The 23709-nt window shown below is 42.2% G+C and overlaps 2 protein-coding genes, 1 long non-coding RNA gene and 1 pseudogene across 3 annotated transcripts in view; 3 read left to right on the top strand and 1 right to left on the bottom strand.

Moving 5' to 3' along the window:
- LOC118495060 overlaps window positions 1-23709 on the top strand; it is a 1111612-nt pseudogene that overhangs the window by 725503 nt on the left and 362400 nt on the right.
- chp2 (calcineurin-like EF-hand protein 2) lies at window positions 1566-10631 on the top strand. The gene is made up of 8 exons (XM_036001505.1): window positions 1566-1583; window positions 2663-2694; window positions 4720-4800; window positions 5734-5858; window positions 5956-6017; window positions 8494-8616; window positions 10482-10544; window positions 10591-10631. The coding sequence occupies exons 1-7, from the start codon at window positions 1566-1568 to the stop codon at window positions 10533-10535; spliced, it is 495 nt and encodes a 164-aa protein (XP_035857398.1). The 3' UTR covers window positions 10536-10544; window positions 10591-10631.
- LOC116062745 overlaps window positions 12241-23709 on the top strand; it is a 12064-nt gene continuing 595 nt past the window's right edge. Inside the window, exons 1-2 of the long non-coding RNA XR_004897379.1 lie at window positions 12241-12720; window positions 13992-13997. This is a non-coding gene — a long non-coding RNA (uncharacterized LOC116062745). The remainder of the gene's footprint in view (window positions 12721-13991; window positions 13998-23709) is intronic.
- LOC116062743 (cytochrome c oxidase subunit 7A2, mitochondrial) overlaps window positions 20537-23709 on the bottom strand; it is a 22844-nt gene continuing 19671 nt past the window's right edge. The window contains exons 3-4 of the mRNA XM_031317382.2: window positions 21838-21922; window positions 20537-20766 (exon numbers count right to left, since the gene is read on the bottom strand). Of these exons, the coding sequence (XP_031173242.1) occupies window positions 20708-20766; window positions 21838-21922 (144 nt within the window). The 3' untranslated portion in view covers window positions 20537-20707. The remainder of the gene's footprint in view (window positions 20767-21837; window positions 21923-23709) is intronic.

The raw sequence follows: 23709 nt of genomic DNA, 5'->3' as shown, positions 1-23709 counted from the left end.
GCAATTTGCTTTTTGGTAATAAACATTTAAACTGTTACCCAACAACATCAAATACAATGGTTATCACAAAACGGAATAAAATACGAAAAAGTAGTACTATTTTACAGCGGTTTGCAATGATTCTCTTTTCCCCCACGATGCATTGCACTACGTCACGTTGGGGAGACGACAGAGACCGTCTCTGTTCACTGTCTATATGGTCTCCGTCTGTGTCATGTGTATAATAATATTGGAGGGAAAGTGAAACACAGCTTGGACGGGGATGCTGTTCGGCTTTTCACAAGTTTAGACAGCTAGCTACGCCGACGTTTGCTAACAGCGTTAGCCTAGACTGCTAGTTAGGTAAATATTACGACTGCCTTCGGAGTTTCCCATATCTGCGTCCACGTTATCAACATAAGACATGTGGCGTTAGTGCTCCTTTTGTACCATAATTTTATTGAATGAAATGTAAAGCTTCGCTCCTACGAGATGGCTGGGTTTTTGTTAGCTACATACAAAGCTAACTGGCTATAGTTAGCCTGTATGCTAGCAGAATTAGCTAACGTTGCGTAACCAGCCAGCAACTTCGGCAATCGGTAGTAGTTTCGGTAAGCTAACCACGACAGTATTGTCGCCCACAATCAACCTCTGCTGCTAAAAGCAGTCAATCTGCAGTGATGCTTGAAATAGAGATGCTTGTGGATTTGTTAGCTGTCGTGGTTAGCTTGCCGGAACTACTACCGAAGCTGCTGGCTGGATACGCAATGTTAGCTAATTCTGCTAGCACAGGCTAACTATAGCCAGTTAACTTTGTGTGTAACGTAGCTAACAAAAACCCACCCATCTCGTAGGAGTGAAGCTTAACATTTCATTCAATACAATTATGGTACAAAAGGAGCACTAACGCCACATGTCTTATGTTGACAACGTGGACGCAGATATAGGAAACAACGAAGGCAGTCGTAATATTTACCTAGCCGTCGAGGCTAACGCTGTTGCGATAACGTTAGCAAAACTTCGGCGTAGCTTTAGCTAGCTGTCTAAACTTGTGAAAAACCGAACAGCATCCCCATTCAAGTAATAAATGAACACTAGCTATGCAAATATGTTGTTACTGGAGCTAGTAGGGTCCATCAAAACGTGAGATATCTAATCGAAAATGTGTTTACAACGTCGGGGGATTTCACAGGTAGGACTGACTGGCAAGTTAGCTCATAGCTAGCATGATGCCTTCTATTTCTAGATCTAGCTAGATTACCGGTACTTATCTGAACTAGCTAACGACATGATCACTGTCACTAAATATAAAGAAAACATTGACTTTCACTCGGTGCTATTCACTGACAGTAAAAACACCTCTTCCACCTCTTCCTCATCCCAGTCAGTCACCATAGTTCTAGTACTAGGCTGAGGCACGTCTCCCCAACGTGACGTCATCACCGAATTGCGTTAAAAAACCCACTAAACGACTAAAACGGTAAAAAACTGGCCTTTAACACTATTTGGTGACATTTTTAACAATGATATACATATGTTGAGTACTTTATGTACCCATTAATCAACAGTGGTGGTTAACCTGCAACATGGGCTTTAATGGAACAGTGAGTAATAGTTAATGTCATAGCAGGGCACTGCAGGGCGTTGCAGTATGTAGCGTGGCACAGCAGGGCATGGCTGGATGTAGCAGGTTCAGCAGGACGCAGCAGGGCACCGTGGAGCGTAGCAGGGTGAGCTGAAGCAGGACCACGACGACAGCTGAAACCAAGTTCTAGGTGCCATCCAGATCCAACGTGATCCAATCCAATGGTTCCTTGACACACGGGAAGAAAAGCGACTTTACGAAACTTGACATGCGGGACACAAACCCCGCTCTCTTGGATGAAAGTCCTGTGTTTGACCCATCCACCCCCCCAACCAACCTCCTTACGCGGAATTTTGGCCTTACATACTACTTGCTATCTCTTAATGCTACGTCATCTTCTCATTGACTTTACATTGGCATTGTTTTCCGTGGTGGCCACACGGTTTTTTCACACATTCCATGCCACCACCACGTAATGCGCTGTTAACAATTCGTGATCATTTCACGGAATTCTGTGCAACCAGGCCGGATGTCCGTCCCCTTCCTCTGTCTCTGTGTTGGCGTTCTAACCTCTGGTGGGTTTCTGAGGACTATGGTTAACTGCTCCTCAGATCTCTGCAGGGTAAACTGCATAACTATCAGTTTAATAGTTATGAATTATATTGTGTAACGGTAGAAAGGAAATATTTGAATTGATGAAATTACATTCTGAACATTAGGCTATATTGTATGTTAAAAGCTAGCATAGAATTGATTAGTCTGTCTTTGTATGTTACAGTTTCACACTTTCCTTGCAACGTCATTAAACCTGTGGACGTGGGAACGACTGTCTTCAGAGTCTTGATGTTAGGAGAGAGTTTAGCTGGCTGTCAGTGTATAGAGCAATACCGAAGACGGCACAATCACTGTGGCTCCGTCCGGAGTTAGTGATTGGCTTAAAGAAATGCCAATGAACTTGAAATCTGACCTGCTGCAATGCAAACCAGTTAAATATAAAAGCTTGTTATTATAAAACATGTTCTGACTGTTCTGGTTTTACTGGCGTAATGATGGGTTATTGATTCGTCTGTAATCAATCAAAGGTTCTCTGTGTTTCAGTCTCCGCTGCTAGACCAGAGGGGAGAGCTCAGGTCGGTGGACATCTTTGTTTTAACCTGTAATTATCACATTGGAAGCAAAATGTCCATGTGGACTAATTCTGTGTGAAAGGTCTTTGATCCTGATGGGTTAGATCTGGACACACATTTGTTTCTAATAGAGAGAGTGGGAACAGGTTATTCAATTATTTTTCTCCCGTATTTCTCATGTTTATGTAACAAAATGCATTCCTTCCAGAAAAATGTGGAGTTTTTTTGTGATTGTTGCGGGCAAAAATCCTTGATTATGTGGCACGTTTTCTTAATAAATGCGATGGAATATGCGGGATATTTATGCAAATTTATGTGATGAAATTGCGGGAACTTGCAAAAACTGCGGTTTCATCGTGGCTTCATCGCGGGGTTTGCAGCTTTTCGATGATGTTCACGTCGTGTAATTACGTCACTTCATAACGTTCGCATGGCAACAGGGGAAAACGGCTGCTCTTGTGTGAAGTAAACGCAACATTTTTCAACTTTCTGCTAAGATATGTGTGACTTTTTTGCAACGAAAATGCGGGGATTATGAAATCATGCAAGCCCTGCATATTTTGCGCGGAAATCTGCAATTTATGCAGCGAAAGTGCGGCGTATTTGAAAAAATGCGTCCCCCGCATAAATATGCAGACTTTGGCTGATTATGCATTGAATTATGCGATCGCATAATCACGTTTTTCTGGAGGGACTGAAAATGAAAAAAAAATCGGTGCCATGTCATTTCTCCAACGGTCTCAATAACCTGAAAAATTCCCTTCGGTCCTACAGCCCACTAGTCCAACGTCCACCAGCGATATTACAAATCCCACTATGGCCACGCCAAGACCCGCCCTTCAATAGCATTCATTGGCCAGGCGTCCATGCTTACACAAGGTCACGTAACCCCATTTGTACAGGTCCTATCCCCTGACCAATCAGCTATCCTAACCTTAAAGGAGAATTCCGGTCATTTCAACACGTAGCTCTGTTGTTTGGAAATTTGGAGTGCTGGCAGTAGCAAAAAAACCCTGAAAACAATCGGTGCTGCCTACACCGTGTTATCCCCCTGCTAGCATTAGCACCCAACAGGCTTAAACAGGGCAAGTTTTAAACGTGTTTTAAGCCTCTAAACATAATCAAAATGTCATTACAAGTGCCTCCCCATGTGCAGTGATTCCTTCTGAGTGAACTCAGTGAATCTGACTGCAGTCGATGTGACAGAAAGGCATAAAATTGTGTTAATCCAGCCAGTGCACATACCTCTGTTTATTTCCTGTTTTCCGGTCAAGTCCACATTAGTTGATTGTCAAACTCATACAATCCAATATTCCAGTCAAATTTGCTGTGTTCCCTCGGAAGGAATCACTGCACATGGGGAGGCTCTTGTAATGACATTTCGACCATGTTTAGAGGCTAAAAACATGTTTAAAACTTGCCCTGTTTAAGCCTGTTGGGTGCTAACGCTAGCAGGGGGATAACACGGTGTAGGCAGCACCGATTGGTTTAGTTTTCCTCGCTACTGACAGCACTCAAAATTTCCAAACAACAGAGCTACGTGTTGAAATCGACCGGAATTCTCCTTTAACCACTCGAGGTCAAATCCCTAACCCCAACCAATCGAGCTGCCTTGTAGGGCGGGTCTTGGCGTGGCCATAGTGGGATTCGTAATTTCGCCACCAAAGGGACGCCAGACTAGTGGGCTGTGGGACCAAAGGGAATTTTTCGGGTTATTGAGAGGTCAGAACAATGGAGTGTCGGAGAATTGGAGCACATTTGTGCACCAAGGCTAATGACCGCTGGTAGGAACTATTTCACAGATACTTATGAAGTTACTTATAAAGGTCTAACTTCCAACATCCTCTGCAAAAATCCAGAATGAAGGTTCAGTTTTTTAAAGACGTTCTGAATTAACTTTATTCAACTTTTTTTAATGATAGCTGTTTCTAATATTCGACTGAAGTATTCTGAAATGATTTCAGACATCAGTGATGATTCTGTATCTGTGTGATATATTCTCTCTGTTTGTGTTTCTGTGTGTCTCAGGCCTGAGGATTTCGGAGCAATTCGGGAGTTATCCATGAACCCCATCGGAGACAGAATCATCAGTGCCTTTTTCTCTCCAGGGTGCAGCAAGCTTGCTAATGTTACCCCATTTTTATACTGGATTAGATCAGATAATGAAATGACAACAATGTTTACATTCAGCCCGGTCTCACGGCAGTTTGTGCAAATGTCACGTTATTTTTAATCTATTGATTCGTGTTCACGAGGACGTTTTTCTTGTTTTTTACGTGGTGGCCAGCACGAAAATGTGAAGTAATGTATTTCAATGGGAAGCATATTTCATGGTCACAGCATGAAAACGGTAGGGAGTAGTATAAAGAGCCGAAAATTTGCGTAGGGAGGGAGGCCGGGGGGGTGGATGGGTCAAACAATACAGGACTTTCACCCGGGCGAGCGGGGATCGTGTCCTGCATGTGGCGTTTAGTTTCCCGTAGTCTTCCTAATCGCAACCATCCAGTTATTGTCGCGCGTCCCCAGCATCCGTCCCCAGCGGCCGTCTCCCGGCGTGTGAGGCGCCCTTTCCCCGTAATGTTTTTCCTAAACCCAACCTCCGCCATTCCTTTATTGTCGCACATCCCCCGCGGCTAACTCCCGGCATATGGGGCGTCCTTTTCAGCTGTCTCCCGGCGTGTGAGGCGTCCTTTCCCCGTAGGGTATTTCGTGCTGGCCACCACCTAAAAAACGAGAAAAACGTCCTTTATTATGAACACTGATTAAGTTGCAAAGCACAGCATAGTGTAAACCACCACAGAGAACATGATTTAATTTTTGTTTTGTTGTTTTTCAATCATGAAACTGCCTGAACTAACGATGCATAAATCAGAAGATAAAGTCAGTACTTTTGTGAACACAGAAACTTTTAATCCTTCACACGACAAACTGTAACACAACTGGAGTTATGAGAGCAGTTTGTAGTCCATCCTGTGTTTGTTAGTCACGTTGAACAGGAAACAGGAAACATTACTCATTACTCTTTCCGCTCTCTTTCTCCAGAAAGGAAACGGTGGACTTTGCCTCCTTTGTTCGGATTCTGGCTCATTTTCATCCCACAGAAACAAGCCGATCCAGAGACGGAGTACAGCCGGAGCCGGCCAACAGCAGGACCAGGAAACTCAAATGTTAGTCCACTTTGGTTTGTTCTGCTTCAGCTTTTCATTTCTACTTGGTGAGATGTGATCCACTAATGCCAGTCCCTCTGTCTGTCTGTGTGTTCAGTTGCTTTCCAGTTGTATGATCAGGACAGAGATGGAAAGATTTCGCGAGAAGAGCTTCTTCAGGTCTGTTAAACTCATAACTGTACGTACACACGGCCGCCGACTTGATCTTCTAAAGATACAGGAAGTCGTTCATTTTCAATGGAAGCTGCTTCTCTCAGCTGCAAGGAGCGGCAAATCTGTCGGCGTCGCGTTTTGGGCGTTTTGAGTGTTTTGAGCGTTTTGAGCGACCAGAGCGTCAATCAGAAAGTTGAAAGTAGGTCAACTTTATGGTAATGAGCTATGACACGGTTCAGCGGCAACCAATCAGAATATAGACGTCCTTCACGCTGGCTGATTCCAGAGAAACATACGATGTAAACTTTGGTTCCTACCAAAACATTAGTTCAGAGAAAAAGGAGGAGAAGCTCATCATGGCCGTTGCTGGGTTCCCTATCATTTATGATATTTGCGTATAGGGACCAGTTAACGTTACCTGCTGGTCACATGGTCTCTAAACAGTCCGCTCACGGTGAAGTCCTGCACGGATCAACAGCTGACGGCTGCTCGCTCTGCCTGCACGCTGCTGCGGTTCAGCGGCTAACGAGCGAGCTAACTGCTAACAGACACCGCTGCGACCAACAACCAATACACATTCTGTCATTATGTACGTAATTTATAAAAGTGCAGTGGCTGCTTGATCTTTTTCCGTGATGAACATAGAAAGCTGCTACGTCAGAGTGGCCGAAGCCTCAAACAGCTTCCCCGGACTTTTGGACAAGCGTCCTTTACCGGGCGGCCAGAGCTTTTTTGCAGCTCAAGTCGGCGGCGGTGTGTATGTACAGTAACTGTATATCTGCACACCTCTCTAAATACACACCTTGGAAACAAACTTCAAATGGTACCACTCAGACTCTGAAATCTGCTTCAGGCCGGTGGGTTTCAGGCACATTCATTTGATGGAGCATATGATTACTTCACTATATTACCCAGAGTCTTTGCAATGCAAAAACGGTGCAACTTCAACAAAATTGCATCTTTCCAGTTCACTCACACGGACAGGAGTATATAGTTTGGATTCACTTCACTTCTGTACATCTATATGATTAGTAATCTACAAAAATGACCCTACATGAGGTTATACAAATGGGGATACCAGTGCAAAGTTTTAAACAGCCTCCTCGAAGCATGTGATTACAAGTTACAAGACATCCACCACTAATTATCCTTATCCTCCAACAGAAAGATATAACAGTATATCATTTGCATATACATTAATGCTGAGAGCCCTAAAGGATTTTTGACAACCTCAGGTCCGTCTGGTTTAATTTTCTAAAAAAGCTTGTAAAACATTAACGCTGTTGTCCACAGTCAATCTATGAACACCATTTTTTCCGGAAAAACTGGGCTATTAGAATATCTGTGCTGCAGTGAGGTCAATAGACTGTTAAAAAGGTTGTAGGACCATAAAGACAAATAAATAAATAAAACGGAACAGGAATCTCACAGATATGTATTGATATCACACACACAGCAATAAAAGCTAAGCCAATCTTCTGTCCAAATCAGTTTTCCTATGTATTAGGAGTCAAACAGTGAAAAAATAAACATTGTTACTTATACAGTGGACAAAATATCTAAATTTTTTCAAAAAAAGTCCAGACACTTTTGTCCTCATGACATTCACTTATGCCAAAACTCTACTAATGTCACATTCATTGATATCACACACACAGCAATGCAACACAAACATTTGTGTTGTCTAAAACAGTTCTATATATTTGGAGTCCTCCAGTGGAAAAATAAACATAATGAACATTATAACTCATATAAAGGACAAACTATTTACATTTCTTACATACAGTGTATCAGTCTTGGATGTAACAGTATGGATTAATTGCACAAAGACCCCAAAAAACTCTGGACTTCTAGGCTGGATACAAAACCTTCTGTAAGGGCTGGGAAGACAACAAAGACATCAGCAGAATGGGGCGACTGTTAGCTTTTAGCTCGAAAAGACCTGTTTCTACTAGTTATTATTATACCTTGGAAGGTTAAACATATATTATGTATATAGAGAAAGGAATTGGGCCCAGAATCAAGCCTTAGAAATTAGGTATGATTTCATAAAAATGAGGTTTAGAATCAGAATCAGAAAGGGCTTTATTGCCAAGTACGTTGCACATACGAGGAATTTGTCATGGTGTTATTGGTGCATGTCACACATTCAAATATAAGAAGGATAAAAGATTATAAACAATATAAGTATAAACATATACACACAGTATGTATTAATAACGATAAAATAAATGTAAATAAATAGTAAAATAAGTTAAACAGTAGTAACAGTGACAGTGACAGTGAATTCCAAAAGTAAGTGTAAAACTAGTGGTAATTGGTTGGAAGGAAGTTGGCTTAGAAGATATAACACAGAATTGGGTGATCATTTATACTTTATAAACAGACTGGGTCAATTTTGACCCGGGAAGCCAACACAAGGGTTAAGACGCAAGTCGTTTCTGGATGCGATGATTGATCGGTTGCTAACTGTGACTGACAGGTGCTGCGGACGATGCTGGAGATGCAGGTAACGGAGGAGCAGCTGCAGAGCATCGCCGAGCGAGCCATCCAGGAAGCCGACCTGGACCAAGATGACGCCATCTCCTTCGACGAGTTCAGAAAGGTGAGAGGGGTCGACTTAATTAGGGACCAAATAGACAATTGGGGATATTAATCTAAACCTAAACACTTTAGATTTTAGATTTAGATTAAGATTCAACTTTATTGTCATTGTGCAGAGTACAAAGACAGCGAAATGCAGTTTGCGTTCCAACCAGAAGTGCAAAAAAAAGCAGAAAAGTGCAATGTGTTAAACAAAGTATAGACAGGTGGTGCATAGGCAGGACAAGAAATATATTGCAGTGTTATAAGAGCAGAATAAATATGGGTATGTAATATGAACAATGTATGAACAACATGTACAGATATGTGCAATGTAGTAGCAGTGACATACTAGTAGTAATAATTATTTATATATATATATATATATATATATATATATATATATATATATATATATATATATATATATATATATTAGGGCTGTCAAAATAACGCGTATCGATTAATAAAAAAATAACGCAGATTAATCCATTACATATTGACGTTTGACCCGGAGCCGTTCTAGCCACCATTGGACTGTAAAATGAAGGAGGGAGACGAGAATGTGCTGCCTGGATCATTAACTGGAACATTTACTTGTAAAAATCTTCTTCCTGCCAACCCTGGCTACCGAAATCTGGTGCCACTGATATGTCTGCACTTCTCTCTGATGATCTGATGATGATACAGGCAACACAAACACCGCTGCATGTGACGCTAGTTAACACTATACTCGACAGCAGCTAACGTTAGCCTACCGCTAGCTAGTTAACACTATACTCGACAGCAGCTAACGTTAGCCTACCGCTAGCTAGTTAACACTATACTCGACAGCAGCTAACGTTAGCCTACCGCTAGCTAGTTAACACTATACTCGACAGCAGCTAACGTTAGCCTACTGCTAGCTAGTTAACACTATACTCGACAGCACCTAACGTTAGCCTACCGCTAGCTAGTAGCTGGATTAAACACGGTTACAATGCTGACAGCTAACGCTGAACGGTGTAAAGTGTGACTGTGTTTTACTGTAGAGGACTGTGACTCAACAGCGGGATGTAACAATCTGCAGCTGCCGTCGGAAAAACACAGACGGTGCGTTCAATGAAACTGGTAAACTACAGCTTCGTGGTGCATTTGAAGTTATTGTAAATGTCCTTGGTGGTTGTTTTTGTCGTTCAACAGCAATTTACTAGTGAAATAAGTTATTGTTATTGTTATACATTATTATTAAATCATTTAATTTTGACCATATGGCCTTAGCAATAAACAAAAAAAAAAAGTATCGGTTCAGGCACCATTAATTATGTATGCGATTAATTAATCACAGAGTCTGTAATTAATTAGATTAATTTTTTAATCGCAGTGTAACAGAATATAATAGAAACAGAATAATAGGATATACTGATGACCTATAGACGATATGTGCAGTGTAGTAGCATTATAAGAATAGGAAGAATAGTAAGAATAAGTGTATGTGCAGGATGAATTGTATGAAGAGCAGTACAATATGGCTATGTATAGGTGTAATTACAGTATGTACATCTGTAAATAAATAAATAGAACAGTATGGGTTGGGTAGGGGAGTGCAAATTATTTTTGTATTTAAGTAAAAGTACTATTGTGAGGATGAAAACAAAGAGGATTTGTTTGCTGAATTAACTTGTTAAGTCTTTAAACAATGAAATAAACTTTTTATACTGTTATCAATTATTATTAACATAGACGATGCTAACATCAACATAAAGCAATAGCTTCCAGTGTTTCCAAATACTGTACTGAGTAATAAGTACTGAAATATCATCAAATGTACTTGTTTTCATCTATGGTAGGAAAAGTATGTATCATACTTTAAAATGATTAAAATGGTAATTTTTATTTTGTTTTCAGTCACTGGAGAAAGTGGACATCGATCACAAGATGAGCATTCGCTTCCTGAGTTAAAGACACGGCCAACTACTATTTTGGGGATTTGCCTGTTCACATTTAAAGGAAGAATATCAGTCATCTTGTTGTCTTTCTAAATCCTGCTAGAGGAGACAAAGATGGAGACACAACAAAGTGTGTAGTGATGTTTGTCTTGTAAATCAGCCCAGTCTCATGGCAGTTCGTGGAACAGGACACGATTATGTCGTTTTTTTCGTGTGGTGATTACGAATTTTAATTTAATGTATTTAAATGGGAAGCATATTTCGTGATCACAGCACGACAACGGTAGGGAGTGGTATGAAATGCAGAAAATCCGCGTAGGGAGGACGGGTCAAACAACACAGGACTTTCACCCAGGAGACCGGGGATGGCGTCCGGCGTGTTGCAGTTCCTTTCCCCGTTCTTCTCTTCCTAATCTCAACCGTCCCGTTGTTGTGGCCGGCGTGTGGCGTTTCATGTCCCCGTTGTTGCGTGCCACAGAGACGGATCGTGTCCCTGCGTCCGGGGATCATGTCCCGCATGTGGCGGTCCATCCCATTGTTGTTGCCAGCGTGTGGCGTTTAATTTCCCCGTTGTTGCGTTTAATTTCTACGGAGCCCCCCTGGTCCCACTTTGTAAAAAAAAATTAATTATAACTATCTTGTGGCCTCAAGATACTATCTCGTGGCCTCACGATAGTATCTCGTGGCCTCAAGATGCTATCTCGTGGCCTCAAGATACTATCTCGTGGCCTCAAGATAGTAACTCGTGGCCTCAAGATACTATCTCGTGGCCTCAAGATAGTATCTCGTGGCCTCAAGATACTATCTCGTGGCCTCAAGATAGTAACTTGTGGCCTCAAGATACTATCTCGTGGCCTCAAGATACTATCTCGTGGCCTCAAGATAGTAACTCGTGGCCTCAAGATAGTAACTCGTGGCCTCAAGATACTATCTCGTGGCCTCAAGATACTATCTGGTGACCTCAAGATAGTAACTTGTGGCCTCAAGATAGTATCTCGTGGCCTCAAGATAGTAACTTGTGGCCTCAAGATAGTAACTCGTGGCCTCAAGATACTATCTCGTGGCCTCAAGATAGTAACTCGTGGCCTCAAGATAGTAACTCGTGGCCTCAAGATACTATCTTGTGGCCTCAAGATAAGTGTATATAAAAGGACAATGTACAATGGAGCAGCTTTTCTCCCCAAAGCAGAGTGCACGCTAAAGCTGCTTCATCAAGACATTTAAAGGAATATAAATAATAATAGAAGTTGGTAAATAAACAAGTATATACATGTAAAAAGTATAAATATAGGCTATAAAATATGAAGAAGAATTATAAATGACTATGGATATGCAGTCTCATGGCAGTTCGTGTAAATGTCACGTTATTTTCTCGGGGAAAGGACACCGGGAGACGGCTGGGAAACGGCCGAAAATGATGCTCTGCAAGCTGGGAGGCAGCCGCAAGGCAGCCCGCTGGGGACGCGCCACAATAGCGGGATGGCGGAGGTTGGGTTTAGGAGAAACCTAACGGGGAAAGGGTACCTTACGCGCCGGGAGACGGCCGTGGGGGACGCGCCACAATAACGGGATGGCGGAGGTTGGGTTTTAGGAGAAACTCTCTGCACTCTCTGCTTTGGGGAGAAAAGCTGCTCCATTGTGCATTCTCCTTTTATATACACTTATCTTGAGGCCACGAGATACTATCTTGAGGCCACGAGATAGTTATAATTAATTTTTATTGACAAAGTGGGACGAGAAAATCGTGACCTGTACACGAATCAATAAATCTAAATAACGTGACCATTTCACGAACTGGCGTGAGACCAGGTTGTGTAAATTCAGTTCACGATATGAAGAGAAACAAGTAGGACGGAAGAGATCAGAGTTGGCACGGACCGTCCATGTGCAGCCCAAATACCGTATTGACCTGATATGATACGACCCTGTGTTGTCCGCCTGTCTGTTCGCATGAGGACCGCAGTAGACCCCGCAGATCCAGGCGACTATGCAGGCCAAGTGGCGCTCCCCGTGTGAAAAGCCCCTTTATGCTTCAACAGTGTTATGACATAATGAGACTTTCTTCACTTCATATGAACACCATATGTGTAATTCATGGCTCAATTCAAACGTTCTCAACCTGTTCGCTACCGTACATTTTTTTTTCCTAATTAAGGTCCCATCGTGGTCCACCGGAAGAGGGTGGACATCACCTTTCAGTCGAAGAATCTTGTGAAATGTTAAAATTAATGTTAAGGTTGGAACTGTCCGCCTGTAATGAAGTATCTTTGTGGTTTTTAGTACTAACTAACTCTTAAAGGAACACGCCGGCTTATTGGGACTTTGTCTTATTCCCCGTATCCCCCAGAGTTAGATATGTCCATACAATCCCTTCTCATCTCCGTGCGTGTCTTAACTCTGTCTGACGCACCCAGCGTTAGTCTAGCTTAGCACAGATCCTGGAGGTAACCGGCTCCAACTAGCCTACTGCTCCCAATAAGTGACAAAATAACGCCAACATTTTCCTATTTACATGTTGTGATTTGTATAGTCACAGCGTGTACAAATAACAAGGTCACATGACACAGCCATCTTCTAACCGTATACATACTGGGAACTATATTCTCAGAAAGGCGAAGCACTGCTACTTCTGCTACTTGGGCGGAGTGATTCACTCGCAGCACCTGAGAAGCCTCGAGTAAATAAGTTGGCGTGTTCCTTTAAATAAATAACTTTAAACTCATATCGCGTATCAGTGTGAGCTTATTTAACCTTCGTCTATCAGCAGTTTCCTTCCTGAGATCTGTACGAGTTTAGAAATTGGACAAAGTTCTGTGTAGTGTGTCATGATCTGTGATGATTGAATGTTTTAATACATCATTTCACAATCCAGTTTCACCGCGCTGCTCTTTTTTCTCATGACGATGCAGATTTTGCCTTGTGAATATCAAATAACTAAATAAACATCTTGATTCCAGGCACATACATTTTTCCTGTTTCTGCTTTATTTCAAACATGTCAGGACGTGATTATCACTTACACAATGTCGGCTGTTTTAAATCTGAATGTTGATCACATCCCATTGGTTCTCGCCTGTTGTAGTTGGCGGTCCATTTTTCCTGGGAACCAACAATGAGATGAAGCAACTGCCCACTAGATGCCATCACATCATCGTCATTCAAAGCTGGAACCATTTTATTTGGGGATATAATAATGCGGGTACTGGTGCATACTATTAAACAATGTTGCCTTTAAAGGCCTTGTGGTGAAGTGAGTATGCTTGTCGTATTGTCAGTTCGGAAAGTTACAAAAATTTGCTAACACAGCCCCCAAATCCAACGTTAGCAGGCTGCAGAGTTTCCGACGCTGTTCCACAATCCAACAAGCACTTTGGTTGCAGCATATTGACACCTTAAAGGGATAGTTTACATATTTGAAAGTGTGTTTATATGATCTACTTCTCCATAGTCAAGTGTGTTAACTGCAGTAGATGGCGGTCGGCACGAAACAAGTTTGTAGAAGCAGCCTGGAGTACCGACACGGAAGCTAAGCTACAGTATGTCCTGCTGTGGACGGGGGCAGCAGCTAAACGCATTTTAGACACCTAAACACATCTATATCAGTTTAATTGTATGCTATATTCCAGCCCGGTCTCACGGCAGGTCGTGTAAATGTCTCCTTATTTTTAATCTATTGATACGTGTTCACGGGCACGTTTTTCTCGTTTTTTACGTGGTGGCCAGCACGAAAATGTGAAGTAATATATTTCAATGGGAGGGCATATTTCGTGGCCACAGCACGTAAACGGTAGGGAGTAGTATAAAGAGCCGAGAATCTGCGTAGGGAGGTTGGTCGGGGGGGTGGATGGGTCAAACAACACAGGACTTTCACCCGGGCGAGCGGGGATCGCGTCCCGCGTGTGGCCGCCTCCCAGCATTTGGGGCATCCTTTTCGGCCGTCTCCCGGTAAAAAAACGTGTCCGTGAACACATAAAAATAACGTGACATTTACACGTAAAAAACGAGAAAAACGTGCCCGTGAACACGTATCAATAGATTAAAAATAATGTGACATTTACACGAACTGCCGTGAGATTGGGTTGTATATTCATAATATTTTCAGCTATTACCTTGCTGTCAGACAGCCCTTTACGATGGGGAACTGAAGCCGTTATCTCTGCTCTCTTCAAAGCCACCATTTCATTTCAATTCAATTCAATTTTGTTTATTATACATTTCACCTCACAGAACTTGGGAGTTGCTGCTCTACTGCTGCCTCCATCGGTTAGTTTTGCTAGTTCCTAACCCTTTTAAACACCAAAGTCACACAATAACACAAACTAACCAACCAATCGAGGCATCGGGGTTGGATGGGGTTGATGTTGTGAGTCCAAGTTTCCCATACACACCCTTTACCCCTCCCCCAGAACATTTCATCCATACAACAAACATAAAATGTCTATAACAAAACCCCTATTGTGGATTTTTACAGTTTACAATCCAGTTAACTGTGTTAGAAACTGTACAGAAACTATCCTTTCTGTAAATTTAAATCCCATACATGGCAAAGCATGTCGAGGTTAACACTGCCAGCCTCTCAAAATACTGGAAACAGCCCATAAAATACCTCCTAAATTCTCAGAAAATGTCAGAAGACAGTCAAGTTCTTCACACCAAACTGAGAAAACCATTTCTTAATGGAGCTGGCTTTGCACACGGGGACATTGTGATGTTGAAAGGATCCAACACAAACTGTTGGTTCAAAGTTGGAAGAACACTATTGTCTAAAATATCATTGTATGCTCAAACATTTTTCTTTCATGGGATCTAAGAAAGTTTACAAAAGTATTGTAGAGTTTGTAGACAGGGCTGTCCACAAACTTTTGTGTAATAAGTATGTGTTTTTTAAACTTGCATGTAAAGATAATTCATTTTAACTTTAGTAGGTGAAAGCATTGTTACAGAAATAGTGGCCAATCGGTGCACTTCCTGCTTAAGACCACTAGGTGGAGCCATTGCTAAACATTTCCTCTTCCTCTGGCAGCCAGCGGTGCGTAACAGCTGGAGAAGATCAGAAACCTTAAACTGCCATCCCAAACTGTAATCCCACTCAATTTTGTTTTAATGGGAAAGTGATATCATTTGTCTTAGAGCCACATCTGTCAGCATCTGTCAGCATCTGTCAGGAGGTTCTTCTGCTGTGTTTGTACTTGTTCCTGCTCTTTGTACTGTAGGCTGAATGTTAAGATGTTTTAAATGTTTCCCTTTGTGTGGAGCCTGAGCCCTGAGACTCTGCAGGTCTTCATCTCACGCAACCATGTCCTCCTCCTCCTCCTCCTCTGGATGAAGATCAGTGAGTAAGATATGTGATCTGAATGAAAACATGCAGACTGCAGAGAATATGGACCCTAGGGGTGTCACGATTTCAATTTTTAAATTTAAAAAGGATCGAAATGAGCTTTCGATTTGGACTATCAAAATCAGAAGGTGAATTCCTCTGCTGCCACAAGCTTATCTATCTCTGCTTTCTTTACCTGCTGTTGAAAATCAAGTCTTGGCTGCTTGACGGTCAGCGTAACACTTATCAGTTCAATTTTCTAAGCACAAACAGAAAAATGAGAAAAATTCTCTCCCTCTACTTTGCGGAATATGCAGGTCATTAACTGCATATGGACCCAAAAAAACCAAACTGATAGACTTTGGAGTCAGAGGTGCAACTGATGGTTTTGAGTGTGTGTGTGTGTGTGTGTGTGTGTGTGTGTGTGTGGGGGGGGGGGGGTGTAGCTAGGCGGAACAAAGGAGAGAATACCATGGCAGTATTGAATAATTGGAGCCCAGACGCAATTTTGTAATTTTCTAAATTTCTGATCCTCTGAATAAAAAACAGAAAATTGGAAAAACAGTTTAAAGATCCAATTTTTTAATTTGTCAAGGCGAAAAAAAAAATGAAAAATTGATTATTTTAACCCATTTTTCTGTTTTTTCAAATGTCCATTTGTGCTTAGAAAATTGGACTGATAAGCGTTACGCTGACCCTTGACGGGTGTTGGCAACATGCTCTTTTCATCAGCCATAGGTGTCACTAGCAACTAGCTTAGATTGGATGTTGCGTTCGTGGCAGTTTAGTTTAGTTTATTAAGGATCCCCATTAGCTGACGCCTTGACGACCAGCTAGTCTTCCTGGGGTCCAACACTACATTTAGTCAAACAATATTAAAACATTTCATAACATATACAAAAAAGAAAATAAAAGAAAATAATAAAAAAATACAATATCTACCAACAAATCTAAGTAACAAAAAGCAATAAATTACAAATATAATTAAATGAAAACAATAACTAACCATGCATGAAAACAATAACTAACCAAGCAAAGGTGGAGAGGTGTTTGTGGCCTGGGCACAATTTACACTTTACACTCACGTTGTTGTCCTTTCGCGCAACTAATTTGAAGTAATGGGCATACCTCCACCCCTCAAAAGACGTCTTAAGCGGTGGCTCTGCCATATTTGTTTGGTCTTCTCGTACGAGTGTTATGGCGTTACGCAAACACGCACAAAAACGGATGTTTGATTTGTTATTCTCTCCTCCAGTTATGCAGACAGTTGAAGAACCAGTAACGCGATAATTATTTGATAAGTAACTGTAATGTGATTACTGAGTTATCAACAGTGATGCATTACAGAGAAATGTAATGTGAATACAGTAACGCGTTACTTACCTCAACACTGCAGAGGTCACACAGGTGCATGCTGGGTCCAGCTAAGATGCTCATGGTGGATCCTCCAGCAGTGACTGAAGAACTACTACCTGCAGTGAGGTGTGCACAACCTTTCTGAGAACATGCATGACAACTATATTGGCTATTGTATTGTTCATGCATCTCTGGTTTGGTAATGTTTTATTCTGCTGTTAAAGGGGCAGGTTAAATAAATGTATGTTCCCATCGTGGTGTCCATTATGTTTTTATTTATTGTCTGAGTATAGGACTGCAAGTGCAAACGATTATTTGTTATTGTTGATTAACGTGTGGAATATTACCTGGATGAATGGATTAGAAAATGGTGAGAAATGTGGATTAGTGTTTCCCAAAAAGTCCAACATGACGTCCTCAAATGTCTAGTTTTGTCCACAACTCAAAAGATAATCAGTTTACTGTCACAGAGGAGAGAAGAAACTAGAACAATATTCACATTTAACAAGCTGACATCACACAAGTTTGACCTTTTTCTACATTATAAAATAACTCACACCGATTAAACGATTATCAGAATAGTTGGCGATTAATGTAATAGCTGACAACTAATCAGTTCATTGATTAATCTTCTCTGAGTGTTGTCCTATTTTCAAAGACTTTTGGACTTTATTTTGTGGCCTAAACATGTTTTTTAACTGAATAGTTACCATCAAATGCAGTAACATTGCAGAGTACATTTTAACTGACTGATCTGATGTTTAGTACTTTCACTCAGGGCTTGAAATTTACTTTTTTGATCACCAGCCAACACGGCTAGTAGATTTTTAAAGTTACCAGCCAATCAGATTTTCCACTAGCCAAGTATGTTTTTTCCTAACTAACTCTACTACTTAGTTTCAGCTCCTCTGGTTTACCTCGTAATCTTTACCACGCACACTTGACACGTAGCCAACAGTGGTATGACACGTCATGACAAAGTGTCCATGGGAAATGTAGGATTCGAGCTACAACAAAGCCGGTCTACGGAAAGCCTTTCCACTCCCTATTCATCCCCATTGTACCAAATTTGGTTGCAGTTCCACCAGAGTTCCACTGGGGGTGATCGCAGTCCAGTGCTAAATGAATGGGAGTCTATGGAGCTAGACGGCTAAATTTGTGTCTTTCACCTGATTGTCAGTGAAAGCTGAATGAACGAGTACTTATGTCCTTTTGATTTCTTACAGGTTGAGTCGTAGTTACCCATAACACGCTAGCATTCTGCTAATGGATGCTGATTGGTCAGTGAAGGACTGATTACGATCGGAGATCCCGCTTGGCGGCATCCGAAGCAGAACCAGAATGTCAGAGTGAATATTTCGGCGTGGTCTTTAAAAAAATAGCAACCTCTTTCTATCATGTGCATTAACAGGGAGAGCCTAACCTCTCAGCTGTGTTGTCGATGCCTCGAGAGAAAAAAGGAAGCGACTCAGAGCTTGCCGTAAAGCAGTACCTCTGGCCGTATATCTGATGATGTCATTGACATTTTAAAAGGCTTTTTAGAACAAAAAAGCCACTTTAAAAAAATCTAACACGCAGCAGTGTGTATTTTCTTAGCCTCCCCTTTCGAATGCAACATTCAAATTACTAGACAAAACATTATGTCCTGAGAAAAGTGGATTTTAAGGGGTATAGCTCCATAGAGTCCCATTCATTCTGCACTGGCCTGTGAGCGCCCCCTATATGGAACTCTGGTGGAACTGCAACCAGTTCAGAAGCCAGAAGTAACGAGAGAGTGCAACTTCTTCCGTTATTAGAAATTCTTTGGCTACAAGCAGTGTTGACAGATAAAGATTACGTTTACAAGCCAAAGACACACACAAAAAAAAAATGTCTTGGCGCAAAATAGACCAATATGGAAAAATGTCTGCCGTCGACCAAATTCAAAAAGACGCTTCGCTTCATCCGTCACCGGCCAAATTGGCTCATAAATTTTAAAATGATTTGGCGGGTTGGTCAGTGTCAATTTAAAGTCCTGCTTTCACTTTTACTCAAGTGACATCTTGCAGTTCTCTTTCCATCCCTGCTGAACTGATCCTGGATCTGCTGTCTCTGTACTTCACAAACCTTCTTCTCCGTTCTCACTCTGAACTCGTAAAATAAGGACGTTTGGACAGTGGCTGTCAGCGCCTGATGCGACGAAAAAGGCGTCTTTGTGTAACGTACCGGGGAGAGCAGCAGTTAGATAGGATTTAGCGAGTAGTATCAAACACAGGACTTTCACCCAGGCGAGCAGGGTTCACGTCCCGCTTGCTATAGTCATTTTTTTCTTTCCTCCCGCGTGTCACAGAACCGTACGTCCACCCACGACCCTTTCCTAAACCCAACCGTCCCGTAGTTCCCGCGTGTAAGGGCGGTGACACACAGAGCCGATAATCGGGCGTCGGGCCGTCTGGCGAGGTCAGTGACTCGAGTCTGTTCGGTGTGTTCCGTGCCGTCGGCCGTCCGAGGAGCCGTCGGCCTTCATTTTGGCCGACCTGACATGCTCAGTCAGAGACAGGGCAGTCGGGACTCACCCGGAAATGGCGAGCGGGATGAGCCTCACAAAATCTGACAAAAATCTTTTAAACTGACCTTTTGTCGATCTGAAATGAAGACAGATTCAGAAACTGCACGGCCTATTTCTCTCTTAAAATGTTTTCAGAAACACATTTCGGTGAACTATTTTAGTCCAATATGAGATCGTATTCTGAACGAGCCGCCATGACAGTCTGGCTGTGAATTTCCAGAGAAAAAAGACCCACGTGAGGCGTTCGTCCAATCAGCTGCCGGTTTTAATTTTCTTGGAAACAATCAGACTGTTAATGGAAACAATACAGAGCGGCGCCGCCTGCTGCTATGGAGACGTATTACGTTTCGCGCACGCGCAGAGCGTACGCTCAAGTCAGCGTCTCCTCAGTGTGTTCTGAGGCACTTTTTGGACCTCGAGGACCCGACTGATCAGTCCGACTGGCTTTACTGCCGACAGTCGGCCGTCTGGTTGGTGTGTAACTACCTTAACGGAACCGTACGCCCACCCACGACCCTTTCCTAAACCCAACCGTCCCGTAGTTCCCGCGTGTAACAGAATCGTAAGCCCAACCACGACCTTTTCCTTAACGGCAATTACGGGACAGCAATAGTCCCGACCAAGCGCGTTTACTTATAGCGCTAAAGGAGACTTTTAGCGTCAATAAGAACGACAAAGGCACCTGACCAAGCGTCCTTATTTTACGAGATGAGTGTTTGAACGTGTTGAACAACAAGACGATAATAAACTTCAGCCCAAAACCACAGACACAAAAAATGAAAACTCTGCAGGCGTTGAGTTTAAATTTTTCTTTACAGTTTTTACATATTAATCGTTGCCATGTTGAAAGCAGGACAACTTGTGATTACATCCGATCAGAGAATTGTACACAACAAACATTAAAACATTAGTGTTAGACGGAGGCGAATGTTGCTCTCCATGCGATAGACGGAGCCCGTTCTTCGCTACGCTTTCTTCTGCGGCATCGAGGCAATGAGCAGCCAGTACAGAGAGTAGAAGGTTCCTGTAGAGAAGACAAACACATGCATATGTAGCGGAGTTAATGTTGATTACTTGCCTTCACTGTGTATTCATTTTTAATATACAGTTTATATGATTTATTATCAGTCAGTGGTTTATTTTTATACTGTTGATTGTCTCGTTTTAAAGGAACACACCGACTTAATGGGACTTATTCCCCGTATCCCCCAGAGTTAGGTAAGTCCGTACATACCCTTCTCATCTCCGTGCGTGTCTTAACTCTGTCCGACGGCTCCACCGTTAGCCTAGCTTAGCCCAGATCCTGGAGGTAACTGGCTCCAACTAGCCTAGCTTAGCACAGATCCTGGAGGTAACTGGCTCCATCTAGCCTACTGCTCCCAATACGTGACAAAATAACGCCAACATGTTCCTATTTACATGTTGTGATTTGTATAGTCACAGCGTGTACAAATAACAAGGTCACATGACACACAGCCATCTTCTAACCGTATACATACTGGGAACTATATTCTCAGAAGGTGAAGCACTGCTACTTCTGCTACTTGGGTGGCGTGATTCGCTCGCAGCACCTGAGAAGCCCCGAGCAGAGAGTAACAACGGTGCTTTTCAGGTGCTGCGAGCAAATCGCTCCATCCAAGTAGGTCGATTTCTGAGGACTATGGTTAACTGCTCCTCAGATCTCTGCAGGGTAAATCCAGACAACTAGCTAGACTATCTGTCCAATCTGAGTTTTCTGTTGCACGACTAAAACTACTTTTGAACATACACACGTTCCACCAAAACAAGTTCCTTCCAGAGGCTATTTTGCAGTGGCACCGTGGCTCCGTCCGGCACTTAGCGCCGCCCAAGACGATTGGGATTGGTTTAAAGAAATGCTAATAAACCAGAGCACGTTTTTCATCCAGGAATGCTGTGTGGACAGCTCTGTGGAGGAAGGTCTGGCAATGCGACACTACATTGCTGTAAAGTGGCAGCTTTAAGAACGTTGCACCAGCACGTTGCAAGTAGTTGCAAGTTTCAACTGTATGGTTGCGAATCTTTTGATTCTGAACTGGACTTAAGAACCGAACTGGTGAATTTCTTCACACGTTACCTCCAAGAGTTAGCGTCATGGTCGCCCGGTAGAGCACGACATCGAAGGTTCCTCCCTTGATGTGGACTGGCAACCCGTTGTCCGCCTGTAACCGTGGAAACGACAGGGTTAAAACGGTATGTGCTAATGTGTTAGCATGATATCACTCAGCACAGTAATGAACTTTAGGAAGACAAGTCTACAGGATCATGGTATCATTGGATAATCAGTAATTCATTTGTAATTAGAAAATAAAAAAAATTAAAAATTTATATTTGTTTCAAAAGGAAAAAAAATGCTTCTGGTGTCAGGATCAGAAAACGAAAAAATATATTAAAAAACATCCCGTGTTTTTGTTTTTGGCAATTACTTTCATCGCTGTTCGTTTTGGAATGAAAAAGTCTGTCGTTTGAAAGGGAGTGTGCCTATGTTCCCACATTTCTAAGATTTTTTTTTTTATAAATTAATATCAGATTTTTACGGAGCCTTTAAGGGGACATGAGCAAAAAAAAAAAAAAAAGTTTAGTTTCATGTGCTCACGTGAAACGTTCATGTGCTCACATGAAAGTTTCAGCAAAGAACTACGGTTAGATGGCGGCTAAAGATGAGTTGGAAACGTTCCTTAAAAGCCGAAATATACCAGACAATATCATAATTAAACTGAAAGATGATAAGGTAAGTTATCTCGCTGTAAATTCATTGTATGCTATTGTTCAATGTTAACTTTAGACTATTGCCAATACTTCTACTGTTAAATTTAGACTGTTAGTGTTAGCAATACTAACTAGCATACTTTTGCTAGCTCTCCCTGGTAACGTTAAGATAATGTTAGCCTGTGCTGACTTCATTTTTTGAATTGTTTTGCCTTTTTCCATGAATTTTTCAGATCGACGTGAATGTCATAGCTTTAATGGCAGATGAAGAGCTGGGTCAATATATCGATAGATATGGAGACCGACTTGCTCTTCGAGCATTTTGTCGGCAAAGAACTTTGACGAACAACAGTGAGACAGTGAAGTCAGCTCTGATGCACAGGGTTCGAGAAAAAATAGAAGGAAGAACCTCCGCCAAAAGCGACACAGCTGTACGTAGACCTGTCGGCAATAGATATGCAGTGAAAGACACGCGGCGGGTCGAAATGGGATGGCTTCACTTTCAGAAGGGCGAGTATCACCAGGTCCGAACAAAAGGTGGAGGTGGAACACGCCACCTGTCTGTGCAGAAAACGGTAACCGTGGGTGAGCTGCTAGATATAGGCAAAGATTTATTCTTCCCAGATGGACACTCTGCCAAAGGACCTATTGGGAAGTTCGATTTTGACATTCGTGATTTCAGTCAGAAGTCACTACCTCATGATTGCACCGTAGACCAGCTGTATGAGAGGACCAAACTGCGAATGCTGCGCATTTACACGTGCTCCCAGTATAAAGACACCGCAATCATTCTCTCAGATGCATCCTCAGACTTTGAGCCCAACGATGAGAGGCCAGTGAAGGTAGGCACGTTTCTCTTCAACCACATTCTGTTTTAAAGCATATTCTTGTGGCAAGCATTAAACACGAAATGGATGAATTGGAATTGAATGGAAACTTGATTTATGTCTGTGTTTATGCATTAGATAACTTCATGTAGGCAGTGTATGCAAAGCTGTCTGGCCGTCATCCATCTATCCGCTATTGTAATGCCAACTCACAATGAGGTTAGAAAAAGTGTGCCATGGTTGTACAAGCCCATTAATGGCTGATCTGCTGATTTCTGCAGAACAAAACCAGGAGACATCATCATAAGAGGACTTAAACTACAAAAGAGGATCACCCAGAGAAATCTTCTGATTCAGATGAGGCACCTACTGACTTAGTGCAAGAAACTCATGAAAGAGTAAGCTCCAGTAGA

This window comes from Sander lucioperca, chromosome 5, assembly GCF_008315115.2.
Source record: "Sander lucioperca isolate FBNREF2018 chromosome 5, SLUC_FBN_1.2, whole genome shotgun sequence".
In the NCBI taxonomy this organism is placed as follows: Eukaryota; Metazoa; Chordata; class Actinopteri; order Perciformes; family Percidae; genus Sander; species Sander lucioperca.
This window is presented reverse-complemented; position numbering and strand designations above follow the sequence as displayed.